This window comes from Hyperolius riggenbachi, chromosome 3, assembly GCF_040937935.1.
Source record: "Hyperolius riggenbachi isolate aHypRig1 chromosome 3, aHypRig1.pri, whole genome shotgun sequence".
Taxonomy (NCBI): Eukaryota; Metazoa; Chordata; class Amphibia; order Anura; family Hyperoliidae; genus Hyperolius; species Hyperolius riggenbachi.
The window spans coordinates 22,125,397-22,141,065 of record NC_090648.1 but is presented as its reverse complement, the minus strand read 5'-3'; the positions used below and the strand labels follow the sequence as shown (position 1 = coordinate 22,141,065).

The 15,669-nt window shown below is 42.2% G+C and overlaps 1 protein-coding gene across 1 annotated transcript; it reads left to right on the top strand.

Annotated features, from left to right (window-relative positions):
- Positions 1-11,329: 11,329 nt before the first annotated feature.
- LOC137561930 (olfactory receptor 5G3-like) lies at positions 11,330-14,468 on the top strand. The gene is made up of 2 exons (XM_068273276.1): positions 11,330-11,446; positions 13,533-14,468. Exons 1-2 carry the CDS (start codon positions 11,330-11,332, stop codon positions 14,466-14,468), a joined length of 1,053 nt encoding a protein of 350 aa, XP_068129377.1.
- The last annotated feature ends 1,201 nt before the right edge of the window (positions 14,469-15,669 follow it).

The following is a 15,669-nucleotide window of genomic DNA, read 5'->3' as shown; positions in this document are numbered from 1 at the left end:
AAATTAATGAAATGGGTCTCTATGGAGTTTCCCAGTTATAGTTCATTTCTCAGTAGAATTAATTTAGATGCGTGAGCTCATTATATAAATGAGCGATCCAACAAAAAAGGACATTATAAAAATAAAATGTTGTGCGTGAGGAAGGTGTAAAGATCAGACAAGTATGGAGGATAATGTTATACTGGGAAAGGTGATAAAATGTTCTACTGTATCTTCTCTTACAAATGTAACACATTAGGATAATATTGCACAGTTATCTGTTACATTATTAATCTATGTTTATTGTTATGTTGATTTTTGGGGTCAATGCTTGATGATATTTTAGCAAATGGAATTTGCTAGGATTACATTTTTTTCTTTGTTTTATATTGCTGTCACTTTTATGGTGGATGCTGATAATAATGTTATTTTATTATTTGCAAACTACACAAACAAGTAAACACCACAGGATGGCATAGGAGAAGAGGAATTCATTGTTCCACTGGGTTAGTGGAAATCTCCGTGCTCGGACAATATTTCACAGTTTACTATTAAAAAGGAATGTAAAACAGGTACTTTTACAGAATTTGTTTTTGAGGTCAGGTCTAAACAATTTTTGTTTTTACCTTTTTGAAAGTTCATAATTTAGCTGATGTCAAATTAATTGTAATTTAAGCAATTGTCCAGAGTTTAAACACAGCCAATTATTTTTGTCTCGCGGACAGTCCTTGCAGCAGGCTGCAGTTTTCTCAGAGAGGCAGGCTGTGCCTCCCTCCCTGCAGTCTGAACATAGATGATGTATTCCTGTCTGTAGCATCAGCCAAACTTAATGACGTTCTGCACATGGCTGTTTATGGTCATACAATAAAAATTTCATGAAACAAATAAAAAATAGGGGAAAAGAAGAAGAGGATGACTAGGCTAAGATGGCTAGACAGCATATGTGAAGCTATGAACATGCCAATGCAACAGCTGAAAGAAGCAGTGATTGACAGAAACTTCTGGCGTGCATAGGGTCACAAAGAATCGGAGTTGCCTAAACAAATGATGATGATGAGGAGAGATGAAATGTCCTTGAATTTGCCTCTGATAGTTAGGGAAGCTCCCTGCTGTAAATAAGAGTCTCGGTACATTCCGGCACTGCTTCTGCCTCACATTACTTTTATTTATAACATTTGAATGGCATCAGAGGCAAAAGAGACAAGTCAATACCTTGAAGACTGGAAAGGGGATATAGGTAGGTGGGATATGTACACAAGTAACAGTTCACAAGTGCAAGTTCTTATCATTCAATCTATAGGAAGTATAACATAATTGGAGACTGCGTAAAAATCAGATCAGCATGCATTGCTTTTGTCACAGGACCAAGGCCATTAAGCATTATAAAATGTAAAATGCATGTGTATGCATTTCTGTAAAATGTTCATTTGTTACCCAGTAAAATGCACTATAAATGTATCTTTCCTAGGTTGCTGCCTATCACCTACAGTACAGATCTGATGGGCTTTTGGACTAGTCCATCTCCTCATGGGTAATTCTAGGAGTTTTCTAACCGGCCAAGTAGTGTACAAGTGAGTAGTAGGGATGATCAATGATATGCAAATATTTCTGAGTTCATGCAAATGTATGTAAATTTCCATGCAAATATATGCAGCTTGAAAATGGACAAATCAGTTTAAACCTGGGTGGGATCTGATTGGACCATTTTCTAGCTGCACATATTTTCATAAAAATGTACATGCATTGGCATAAAACTAGAAATAATTGCATATCCTGGATCATCTCTAGTGAGTAGGGAGGCTGGCTGGCGTCTTTGTATAGATCCTTTCTAGGGAGTGTTTATGTTAGGAATAAAATAAATTCTGAGAATATCCCATGAGGTATTGGACTAATCCAAAATCTGTCAGATCTGTCAGCTTTTTACTACCTACCTACTATAAGTTAAAGCAACATAGGAGATGCATACTTAACCACCCTGGCGTTCTGATTAAATCGCCAGGGTGGCTGCGGGAGGGTTTTTTTTAAATAAAAAAAAAACTATTTCATGCAGCCAACTGAAAGTTGGCTGCATGAAAGCCCACTAGAGGGCGCTCCGGAGGCGATCTTCCGATCGCCTCCGGCGGCAAGAGATAACACGGAAGGCCGCAATGAGCGGCCCTCCGTGTTTCGCTTCCCTCGTCGCCATGGCGACGAGCGGAGTGACGTCATGGACGTCAGCCGATGTCTTGACGTCAGCCGCCTCCGATCCAGCCCTTAGCGCTGGCCGGAACTGTTTGTTCCGGCTACGCTGGGCTCGGGCGGCTGGGGGGACCCTCTTTTGCCGCTGCACGCGGCGGATCGCCGCGCTGCAGCGGCGATCAGGCAGCACACGCGGCTGGCAAAGTGCCGGCTGCGTGTGCTGCTTTTTATTTGGTGCAAATCGGCCCAGCAGGGCCTGAGCGGCAGCCTCTGGCGGTGTTGGACGAGCTGAGCTCGTCCAGACCGCTCAGCAGGTTAATTGTGCATTTTACTCTGGGGAAAATGTACATTGTATACTTATGCGTGCACATGCATTTTACATTGTACATTTTTTTTTCAATAGTGGTCCTTTAAAGGGGCACTATAGCGAAACATTGTAAAATGTAAAATTTGTGCAAACATAGACAAATAAGAAGTACATTTTTTCCAGAGTACAATGAGCCATAAATTACTTTTCTCCTATGCTGATGTCACTTACAGTAGGCAGTAGAAATCTGACAGAAGTGACAGGTTTTGGGCTAGCCCATCTCTTCATAGCGGATTCTCAGCAAGGCTTTTATTCTAGATAAAGATATTCCCTCAAAAGGATTTAAACAATGATGCTGGCTAGCTTCCCTGCTCGCTGCACAGTTTTTTGGCAGTTGGACAGAGCAACTGCCATTCAATATGTGCTTTTGAAAATAAATACATCCCTGAGAATCCCCCCATGAAGAGATGGACTAGTCCAAAACCTATTGCTTCTGTCAGATTTCTACTACCTACTGTAAGTGACAGCATTATAGGAGAAAAGTAATTTATGGCTCATTTTACTCTGGAAAAAACATACTTCTTATTTGTTTATGTTTGCACACATTTTCAATTGTACGATTTTTCGCCATAGTGCCCCTTTAACTGCTTGCTCACCACTTACTTTATGTGCCATATAGTTGATAAACATCCAGTCCTGAGTAGTAAGATGTTAAGCCCATAAATTCACGTGTTATAGATGAAACTGTTTTGTAAATCAACCCTTATTTACTTTTATTTGAAACATCAGCAGAAAGAAGCACTGGAAAAACATAATCCATTTCCTATCTACAAAAACCTTTCCTAACCCTTGAACCAGAAATTAACTAGTTAAGGACCGCAGTGATTGAGATCTACGCCCTGTTTTGGTGGGCTCCTGGCTGGCAGGGCGTAGATTTTAATCACTGTCCGCAGCGCGCATCCGCCGTCTCTGCCACTACCCGCCGATCGCACCGCTCATACCCGACAATTCTCGCCGCATCTCCCAGGCTCTGCCTGTCTCTATGACGGCAGAGTCATGTGAGCCGGTCAGGAGCCAATTTCATTGGCTCCTGGCCCTGTCTTTCAATGTAAGCCGTTCCCATTGGCTTACATTGAAAAACAGGGTCAGGAGCCAATGAAAGCGGCTCCTGACCGGCTCACATGACTCTGCCGTCATAGAGACAGGCAGAGTCTATGTCCTGAGGGTCTCGGCGAGCGGCGATGATGGCGGTTGCGGCAGGTATGTGCGGCGATTCGTCGGGATTCCGTCGGGATTGGACCAGTGGTCTCTGGTCTTTAAGTGCCCAGAGACTGCTGGTGCTTAAAGCCAGTGGTTACCTATTTAAAAATCAAAAAGTCAGATACTCACCTAATGAGAGGGAAGGCTCGGTCCTAATGAGCCTTCCCTCTCCTCTCCCGGTGCCCTCGGTGCTGCACTGGCTCCCCCGTTCGCTTCCGCCGCCGCAGGGACTTCGGAGGTCTTTGGGAGCACTCTGGCTTCCGAAGATGGGCCGCTCCATACTACGCACATGCGAGTGCGTCATAGAGGGTGCTCGCGCATGTGTAGTATGGAGCGGCCCGTCTTCGGGAGCCCGAGTGCTCCCGAAAGCTTCCGAAACCTCCCTTCGGCTGCGGAAGTGGCAGTATTTGACCGGACTGGTCGAATACTGCTACGGGGGATCCTGCGCGGGACCGGGCACCGGGAGAGGAGAGGGAAGGCTCATTAGGACCGAGCCTTCCCTCTCCTTAGGTGAGTATCCGACTTTTTTATTTTTAAATAGGTAAACATTCACTTTAAATGGTTAAGACAGTTGCAGCTTTATCTAGTTCAGGTATGTCCAACTCCAGTCCTCGAAAGGGCATTGAAAGGGCATATCCATGCAAGTGTTAAAGCAAACCTGAAGCGGAAATAAACTTGTGAGATAATGAATTGTATGTGTAATATAGCTAAGACATAGAAAATTAGTAGCAAAGAAAAGAGTCTCATGTTGCTTTCTGGCACAGAAAGCATTAAAAAGAATAAAACAAAAACAAAAAACTTCAGTTGTCATGTATGCAAAAGAGCATATCTGAGCTATTATAGCAACAAATGCAGCAGCGCTGTGTAGTCAACTTTAGAGTAATGTAGTTCCACCTCCAGAGATCCCAATAGGTAATTCTTCCACTCCTAAAAGTGCAACTCAGTGCACAAAAAAAAGGAGATAGGGACTCTCTCAGTGGAATAGATAAAATGCACAATTTATTTGAGTATATAGATTAAAATCAGATAAGATAAAACTCACATATAGAGGGTCCTACTCCAGTAGGAACCCTCCTGGCAACAAACGCTTCCCACTCCGTGTGGTACTACAAATGTCAGCGATCAGTGTGATATTGCCCGCTCTCGGGACGAGAGCGGGCAATATCACACTGATCGCTGACATTTGTAGTACCACACGGAGTGGGAAGCGTTTGTTGCCAGGAGGGTTCCTACTGGAGTAGGACCCTCTATATGTGAGTTTTATCTTATCTGATTTTAATCTATATACTCAAATAAATTGTGCATTTTATCTATTCCACTGAGAGAGTCCCTATCTCCTTTTTTTTGTGCACTGAGTTGCACTTTTAGGAGTGGAAGAATTACCTATTGGGATCTCTGGAGGTGGAACTACATTACTCTAAAGTTGACTACACAGCGCTGCTGCATTTGTTGCTATATCTGTTGTATTGGAGGCCAAGGATTTACCTCTACAGTGGCTGCAGTGTGTGTCTCTGTCTAAGAATACCAGCTGACATCACGTGAGGCGCCTCTACTATACCATTGAATATCTGAGCTATTAGGCCAACTTGGGTCAAATACAGCACTTAAACAGCCAAGAAGCAGTGAGCGACAGCTTAAGATAAGGTTTTACATCAGGGAAGTTCAAAGGATCATTATTTCTTTGCTTTACTTGATTGCTTAAATGACAGAGTATAGTTTTAAACTACAACGGTGACAGAATGATGCAATGATATAAAAAAAAATCTATAAAACTGAAAGTAAAAATATGAGTCTCTAATATGAGACTCTTTTCTTAATGTTAATGTTCTATTCATTATCCATAGTGCACATACATCTCATTACATAAGAAATTGTTGTTTTTGTTTGTTTTTTGTTTGCTTGTTTTTTTTTTTTTTTTGCTTCACGTTTGCTTTAAAGCAGCTCCGAGATGAAAAACTAACTATAACAAGTAACTTGTCTACAAATCTTATCTAAAGTTTAGATAGTTTACACAGCAAATTTATCTGCAAACAGCTTCAACAGTATATAATTATTTTTTTACTGTGATACAATTAGAGCAGCCATGTTCTGCATGTGATCATTACACACCGGCAAGCTGCTCTGCATCTTCACCCCTCAGACTGTGTAAACTTCACTCCTTTCCTCCTCCCTCCTTCCCTCTGCCTCTGCCATCTCTGGCTAGTAACACCTCCTCCTCCTCCTGCCCAGACTGAGCGCCCATAAGCCCTTGCTGTAGGGGTCTCAGAGTGCCAAGGCACTGGAGCAGCTGTGGGCGAGGCTTGTTTAGCTTATAGGGAATTAGGGTATTAAAACAAAACAAAAAAAGTATTTGGCTTGAGGAATATTCTATAAACTATATGAAAGGAACACACTTATGCATGATGAACTTTTGTTCATCATGGATGCACTTTAAGAATGGACATAGAAACAGAGACATTTGTTTCAGCTGATAAACCATCTCCTTAGTAATCAAGTCCCATAAATTAATTTGAGCTGTGACAAAAATGTGTGAGGGCCTCGGCCCTTGAGGATTGTAGTTGGACATCCTTGATTTAGAGCAATATTTTCCCATGATCTCTCCATATCCCAGTCCCTATCCATTTCCTCTCCCACACTACAGACATAATGTTCCAAGAATACCTTTCCAGAAGCTCATATATGGATGGCTAAATAATGATTGGCTAAAAAAAAAAGTAGCAAGAGGGTTGAAAGGAATACAAGAGAAGGAATGTATTTATCTTAGTGTAATGATCCGCCCAGCTGGATGCACTGCAGACAGCTGTTTGACCATTCCCCTAGTCTGTGGGCTGCAGGTCTCTGCAAGAGAGACCTGTTTTTCCATTACAAGTTTCTGATCTGTTCTGCTGCTGGGGAATTTGCATACACTCGTTATGCAAATCTCCTACCTGCCTCCTTTGATGACTGGCAGTATAAAGAGCTATGTTTCCCAGAGTCCTTCGCTGGTCATAAGGATTTAGTCCTGTGTAACATGCCTGGAGTATCAGCCTTGCTCATTGTTTGATGATAAGCTTAGAGTAATTCCTGGGACTGCACTAGGCAGGTTTCCCTAGTGCAGTTAGGATTGCTTATCTGTTTTGTTTGTCTGTTGCGATTGTCCTGTCCCAGCGGTGGTCGACAGGAAATCGTTCTGTGTGTCTGGGTGCTAACCTGAACAGCGGTTGTTACTGGTAGCCCCTTCTGTTCTGTCTGCCTGGATCGCACTCGCTTTGCGCTAGTGCTGTGGATCCTTCTGTTCTGTCTGCCTGGATCGCACTCGCTTTGCGCTAGTGCTGTGGATCCTTCTGTTCTGTCTGCCTGGATCGCACTGGCCTCTCTTGCGCTAGTGCTGTGGATCCTTCTGTTCTGTCTGCCTGGATCGCACTCGCTTTGCGCTAGTGCTGTGGATCCTTCTGTTCTGTCTCCCTGGATCGCACTCGCTTTGCGCTAGTGCTGTGGATCCTTCTGTTCTGTCTCCCTGGATCGCACTGGCCTCTTTTTGCTAGTGCTGTGGATCCTATCTCTCGCTTATTCCTGTTTGCGTGTATCTGTCTCGTCTGCTACGAACGCTTGCTGAAGGCTCGGTGAGGTAACCATTAAGCAAGCGCTCGCGTCCTCTGTTTTATGTTTGTCTGTCCGTGGCTAGTTAGGCGTGCTTGTCTCTGTTGTGCTTAACACGCGGAGACCGCGCATAAAAGCGTGCACTGTTGCGAATGAGTGCGGTGTTCGCGTTTAGCTAGCGTTTGTTATTTTCCGTATCTCCTTATTGTATTATTTGCTGTGCCTTTGCTACTCTAGTGCTCTGCCTTGCTGTAGCCTTGTGTCACCTCTTGCAATCGCCTCTCTCGCGATTGCGTTCCTGTTTCCTATCTGCTGTTGTGTATGCACCGTCGCGGGTTGGCGACTAGTTTGGTGCACACACATACAATCTGTCTCTGTGCTCATCCTCAATCGCTTCTCTTGCGATTGCGTTTCTTCCCTTCGTGCAATTCCTGTCTGGCGTCTGTGGTAGGGCAGAGGATCTGTTCCTCTGCACTCCACAGCTCCCCCTGTCGACAGGAATTTCCCTCTACAGGTGTATTGCACCTTTTGCTGGGTTCCCGCAAATTACACGCTTGTGGAGGATTTCCGCAGTGTCAGCGCACGTCTTGTGCGCTGATCACGGAGAGAATACCACAATCGTTACACTTAGGTGTCAAGTCAAAGATGGGTTCTATGGAACGTTCATGAGTAAATAAGCATGATTGGCACATCATTTGTCCAATGTTGTTTTGGTGTTCAGCCTGTGGTCATTTTAAAATAAAACCCATATTATAAACATCCATGTAGAAGCAGACAAATACGAACATTACTAGCTTACCAGATATAGCACCTACATGGCCCTCATCTCATCTGTCTATATAAGACCGGGTTCACATTGGCAAGCATCCGCTCCTGCGCTGCGTTCCGCTCCATGAAGCGGAATGGAAGGATCGTGCAGGTCGGGAATGTCCGCTCCATCAAATGCAACGCAGGGAGCAGAACGTAGCAATGTGAACTTTCCCATGGGGAAAGCATTGCTTCCGCTGCCTAATTCCGCTCATTAGAGCTGAACGTAAGCCTCAATGTGAACCAAGACTAAGACAAGATGCTTCTTTAGTAAGTCTTAACTACAGATGTGTTTTTTTTTCCACTAATGCATAGTCTCAAAATCTCACTGAGTTCCAAAAAAGGTGTACCAGATGTTGCTACTGACAAATGATGTGGCAGCTAATTACACTTAAAACCTGGCCAACAGCTTGCACCCTTAAAAAGGAACTACAGTGTAAATAATGTCATAAAAAGTGCTTCATTTTTCATTAATCCTACCTAATAATAGGCAAGTGTCTCTGCGTCCCATGTCCCTGTGTCAGTGCTTTTGTGCTGCTGAGCATGTGCTGCACTGACAGCCATTGGGACAGGACGAGGACCTGCCAGGGGGCTGGCCGGGGCGGGCATGTGTGCGCGGGCGAACGTGTGCACGTGGCGGGCGTGTGCGCGCATGTGCATTGACATGTGGTGGTGACAGACCAAGAGCCCATTTTTAAATGGGCTTAGGTCAGCTAGTTATATATAAATGATTTAGTCAGTGTTTGCTCATTGTAAAATCTTTCCTCTCCCTGATTTATATAATGGCATTTATCACATGGTGACATTTTTACTGCTGGCAGGTGATGCCAGTGGAAGAAGATGCTGCTTGCCTTTTTTGGAAGTTGGAAACAGCTGGAAACAGCTGTTATTTCCCACAATGCAACAAGGTTCTCACACTGTGATGTCAGAACCATGGTCCTGACATCACACTGTGGGAGTGGTTTCACCAAAATATCAGCCATACAGAGCCCCCTGGTGTTCCATTTGAGAAAAGGAATAGATTTCTCATGGAAAAGGGAGTATCAGCTAGTGATTGGGGTGAAGTTCAATTCTTGGTTATGGTTTCTCTTTAACCGACCATGTTCTACCTTCTGGCTTCTTCTATGACAATATGCAATGCTTATCCACTACAGCCTTTAGTGTTTTTTTCCTCTTGTACTCACTTATCTCCTTTTTTTTCAACTTATGCATCAGAGCAATTTATCACTAATTATCCCAATGAAATAATCTTTATCTTGTTTCTTCCGACACCAATCAGGCTTTTTTTGGGTGGTACATTTTGCTAAGAATATTTTATTCCAAATGCATTTTAACAGGAATATTAAGAGAAAAATTGAAAAAAATCATTATCTGTCAGTTTTCTGCCATTATAGCTTTAAAACAATACATGCTACCATAATTAAAACTAGGGGTGGGACGACGAATCCGGCGAATCCACGAATCCCTCGAATATTAGGAAATATTCGAGATTCGTGGATTCGAATCCCGACGCCATTTTCCACTATACGAATCCGCCGAATCCCGACGCCGCATCGCCGCGCATCCGCCGCTCGCACTCGTCCTCCTCCGACCTCCTCCGACCCCCCCGCGCCTCCTCCGCTCGCCCCCCCTGCCCGCATCCACTCACCTATCCATAGCGGAGCGCAGAGCGGCAGACCTCTCGCCGACTTCCTGGTTCCCCCTAGTGACCGGCTCTTACAATGACGTCATTAGTAAGAGCCGGTCCGGCCACTAGAGGGAACAGGGAAGTAACGAAGTAACTATTTATGTTTTTTTTTATTGTAATTTTTTTCTTATTAAACATTTTATTTGAGTATTTTTGGGTGTGTGGGAGGTAAACAGTTAATTGTATATGTAAAAATGTCTATTCATTTAAAATATATATATATATATATGTGTGTGTAGATGTAGTTTTACTATTTGGTCACACGATGGCCGCAGTCAATTTTTTTTTTTGCTTCCTGTAAGCATACTTACAGGAAGTGAAGAGGGGATGTGTGATAGAACAATTGCAGTTTCTCCATAGAAGCCAGCGATCGTACTAAGGGACTTAGATCAATGAATGGGAACTGCTTTCCCATTCATTGATCTCCGGGATTACGGGCGGCCCGTGCACCCCGGCGGTTGCAGCCCTGTGAACCCCGGCGGCTCAGTTTTTTTGTTGGCGTAGCTCCTACGTCCAGCATGCATATTTGGACGTAGGACCTACGTCCTGAAGGCTAAAGTGGTTAATTGCTAATGGTCAGGTGTGACGGTCCAACAGGTAATGTAGACTACCCCTTTATGCTTTAACTTATCCATGCTGCTGAGTCCATGTGTGGAATAAAGACATCCAGCAGTACAGGTACATGCTTGTTTGGCAGAAAAAACAAAAACAAATGAGAGACGCTAGAGAGAGAATCCCGTCCTTGTTTGCTTACATTCTAGCAGATAGTGGGGTAGACACCGTAGGTGAGAAAATAGAGGAAATGAGGGGGGTAGCAGTCTTTCTAAACACCTAATGTAGATGTGAATATGTGTCGGAAAGAGGGGCTATGTACAGCGCTATGGAAGATGTTGGTGCTATATAAATAATAAAATAACATATTAATAATAATAATAATAACTATGGCAGATTACATGTTTGTCTATAAAGTGTGTGTTAAACATGTGTTTGAAGGTTTTCACGTCAGATCATTGAGGACATAGTGCAGAGTGGAGAATGGAGACTTTTAAAGTGGACCTGGACTCAGAATTTCCTCTCTGCTCTAAAATTTAAGCAACAGCATAATAACCTTTGAAAAAAAACTGTTTTTTTTTTATATACAGCTGATACTAATCCTGTGTTAAATCTGTGTGTCTACTTCCTCATTGTATGGAAGCAGACATACCATTAACATCCTGAGTTTACAAATGATCTGCTTTGCTGAGGACTGCTGAGATTCCTGTGCTGACACAGCTGAGAGATTTTAGTTACACTTGTTATTAGTCACAGATGAGGGGGGATTAGTAAGGCTAAACCAGCGTTGGGCAAACTACAGCCTGCGGGCCATATTCGGCCCCTGTGCACTGCTCATCCAACAGGCAGCCTGATTCCTCTCTTCCCCCTCTCCTTCCCTGCAGAGTCGCAAGTGGGTGGTAAAAGGGTTAAAACTCACCTACTCACTGTTTCCTGCGTCAGGTCTTCATGGCAACAGGGTGTCATGTGGCATTTGTCACATGACCTGTCAGCATATCACACGCTGGCTGCCAGCATGTAATACGCTGGCACGTCCTGATGGGGTTTCATATGAAACCCTGTTGCCCTGGAGATGTGAGACTGGAATCAGGGATCAGGTGAGTTTGTACCCCTTGTTACCGCCCATTTGCAACTCTGCAGGGCGGGAGGAAGAAAGGAGGGGAGGAATGGATGGAATGTGGCCCGTGGTCCGCAGCATGCGGCCCGGGCCATGCAAAGTTTGCCCAGCTTTAGACTAAACTCTCTAAATACATACAGGGTGTATTTCTCTATGTTTTCCTTCTGTCCTGTGCAAGAGTTCAGGTAAACGTTAAAGAAAAGGTGAAACTTATTGTGCCCATACACGATACAATTAAACCGTTTGATTTTCCCGTTTATTCGATCTAAATGATCGAAACGAATAACAGTTGAAAATATCTTTTTTCCAATCAAGAAATTTGAACGATTATCCCGTTTTTTCAAAAAAAATCTGTTAGGACATGCTGAAAAAATGTTTATATTTATTTGATAATCGAACTAAATTATCTAATCGAAAAAAATGAAAAATTGTACCATGTATGGGCACCTTTATAGAGACCTTGGATGTGAGCGTGAGAGAAGCTACTTATGCATGGCTTTTTCTGTCATGCATGAGTTGCTCCATGCTACTGCGCAGCACTGATGCCTGTTTGGCGGGGCCATACTCATTCACAGAGAGGAGCATGGCTGCCAAGATGCAGAGGATCCCGGACAGGGGAGGGGTCATGGAGGATTGAGGAAGGCTCTGAAGCCAACCTCTACTGACATAAGTATGTCACTTACATTCATGATTACAGGTTTACTTTTACATTAACGAGACATTTACAAACTAAATGAAAAACGTGATGGCCAGAGAATGTTTGGGTGGCAGATAGCTGGAAGCTGCACTGGAGTTTGCTTAGTGAATTAGGTAGAGCAGGAAGAATTTAAAACTTTAATTTTAAACTACAAACAATCATTAACCCTCTGTACTCAAATCGCTCTCAGTAAGCTGGTACACTAGTAGTGATAAAACCAGCTAGATTGCAAAATGGTATTTGGATGCAACAATGTAGAGTATTAGCTTCTTAAAGTGTAACTGTCGGGCATAAAATAAAAAATCAGTTCTTTATTTTTACATGGTAAACAAGTAATAAGGATGCTAATCAGGCAATCCAAAAAGTTTAAATCACTATTACTTTTTTTGTTGATATATTATCATTCCCCAGTTTACCAGACTCTTATTTGGTACACAGAAAATTTGGTATACAAAAGAGAAGTTGCAGGGCATGCTGGGTTGTCTTTTTTTGCTTCTCTACTTCCCCTCAGAGTTAACTAATGCAGCCTGATTGGCTGAAGCCTCTTTCCCTCCTGTTTTCCCCTCCCACACCTCTGTTCCTCTCTGATTGGCCAAAATTTCTCAGGCTGAAAGAATGCACTTTCTATAATGAAGGGCGGGCAAATCAGGCAGAGGAGACTAAGGGCGGATATTACATCACGACTGGCTTCAAAATAGCCACAGTAAATATGGAAACTGTCTAGAATAGGATTCTCTTCTTTTCCTTTATAAAATTCACAGGAATCATAACGTGGAAAGTGCAATGCATATGTTATGTAAGTAGAGCAAGTATTTATCTACACACATATATATATATATATATATATATATATATATATATATATATATATATATATATATATATATTTCCCTTGAGATAGTATGGCTGACGGCTCCTCTTTAATTGCATTGCATGCAACAACATCATGTACTGGGCCTTCACCAGTGTTGAGGTTTCTTTGGTAAAAAGAGTCCCTAAGCTACCTACACCTGTCAGCTAATATCCTCCATTGTTTGCATTGCTACTAGAGTTCCAGCTTGCTGTAAGTGCAGATGGTTAATGTTTGTATATAAATTGACCACTCCTTTCAGCACCTGCTTCCCAATCCCTGTCCCAAAGCAGGAGGAAGATAGCTTTCCTTTCCTGTGTGTTAAATTTTAAGTTAGATTGAGACATTTGAATGAAAAATGTATCTGCTGAATGAATCACTGTTAAATTCAGATCATGGACAGATCCTTATAAGGGCTAACGTTCTGATAGCACATGTTATTTAGAAATCTGCTTTCTGATAATTTCATAGCCGATGAAGAAAGAATTTCATATTTATTAATTCCATTTTTTTTTGAAGATTAAAAACAACCAATCACAGATTACTGAAGTCGTTCTCTTAGGATTTCAGAGTTCCAAAGGAGTCAGTATTTTTCTCTTCACTCTAATTTTGGTGGTTTATATCTTCACACTTGGTGGAAACATTTTAATCATCACACTGGTATTGTATGGCGAGACCCTTCACACTCCCATGTATGTTTTCCTCACTCAACTCTCCGTAACGGATATCATTCTGTCCACTGATGTTATCCCCAACTTGCTCTACGTTATTCTACAAGACCATAAAACTATGTCCTTCATAAACTGCATTGCCCAGCAGAATATCTTTTCAATGATAGAATCCTCGGAGTGCCTACTTGTGACCGCGATGTCTTACGATCGCTATTTGGCCATTTGTAAACCTCTACATTATAGTTCCATAATGAGCAAATTATTTTGTGCAAAACTGATCATCGTATCTTGGCTGCTAAGTCTTTTTATAGTAATTATTGATGTATTGACAATAACCTGCATGGACTTTTGTGGGCCAAATATCATCGACCATATCTTCTGTGACGTTTTGCCACTCTTAAAGCTTTCTTGTTCAGATACGTTTATAGTACAGTTAGAACTGATTTTGCTTAGCACAGTTGTGGTTTTCTTACCATTTGTACTTATTATTGTATCTTACACTAAAGTTATTTTCACCATTTTGAAAATACCATCAACAGTTGGTAAGCAGAAGGCCTTCTCCACTTGCAGTTCTCATCTGACTGTGGTCTCCATATTTTACGTAACCCTGATCTGTACTTACGGTTTTCCAAGTACGGGAGAATTCATTAATCTAAATAAGCCATTAGCACTACTCTACACAGTGGGAACTCCATTGGGTAATCCACTTATATACAGTTTGAGGAACAAAGACATTAAGATAACTTTTAAGAGATTAAAAAAAAGTTTTGTGAACTTATACTAGTAGCATTAAAAAAATGGTTTGAAAGTGAATGTACATTGCTGATGACAGTAGGGAAGAGAGTAATCATAAAAATTCTGTTCCATCTTCATTTCAGCAAAAGTTGCCAATATCCTACAAAATTGCCAATTTTCAGAATTGCAGAAATACCTTCCAAATTTTCCGAAAGCATAGTAGCCATACTAGCCAATGGGGAAGGTGGAACATGTGATATTTTAAACTGTTAGAAGAATCACCATGGTTGAAAAAGTACCCCTGAGTGAACACAGTTAATTTAAACAGTGCAAGATTTGCTTCAGGACAGTATATTAAGTTAATACTCAGAACCAGTGGTGCTAATCCGGATTCTGGATATCCGAACTACCCAGATAATCCGAACATTTTCCACTATCCGAACTCTGAATAGCAATTCGGATATTTTTTTAAAATCTGAATAGCACTATCCGACAAACTCGGATTTTCCCATCTGTAAACGGAAATCCGGGTGGATAGTTAGTTCAGATATCGGAGCAGAAGCCAGAGAGAGAGAGAGAGAGAGAGAGAGAGAGAGAGAGAGAGAGAGAGAGAGAGAGAGACTATTTTAAGCCATTTTTAAGTCACTTCCGGTTTTCTATCCGGATATCAGAATCCGGACGGATATTGGGTTCGGATATCTGATGTTATCTGAAGTTACTCGGATACCAAGAAGTTCGAATTCGGATTTTGAAATAGGGTATCCAAGCAGCACTGCTCAGAACATCCATGGAAAGGTGTCACTGGATGTCAACTTGACAAATATTGCTGTGTTTTTTATTCTTTGTATCTTAACTGAGGCACTGATGAAGTGACATTTCAGGCAGCTTTGCATATGTTAATTAATTTACATATATTTATTAACTAGGCCCATTAACAGTAATGTAATAGGAAATGTAGCAAATGTATTATTCTATGAGGTTATGTTTCCTAACTGAGGCCCTGATTAAGATTTACTTAAAGGGGCACTATGGCAAAATATTGTAAAATTTAAAATATGTGAAAACACAGGGCCGCCTTCAGGGCATCACATGGGAGACTGCTGTATGGGGCCCAAGTGAGTCTGGGGCCTGGTGAACAGTGCCTCGCATGGGTTGCCCACTAATGTAATGAAAGGTTCCAGGAGGCTCATCCAGGAATTACCTTAGTCAGTTAGTGATTAAAGTTAACCTGAGACAACTGGGAAAAAAAT

Bases quoted from the DNA above. Each gene is read 5' to 3' on its own strand.
- LOC137561930 (XM_068273276.1), top strand. From the start codon at position 11,330: ATGACCTGTCAGCATATCACACGCTGGCTGCCAGCATGTAATACGCTG. The intron at 11,447-13,532 runs GTGAGTTTGTAC...TTTTTTTTGAAG, and splicing joins AGACTGGAATCAGGGATCAG to ATTAAAAACAACCAATCACA.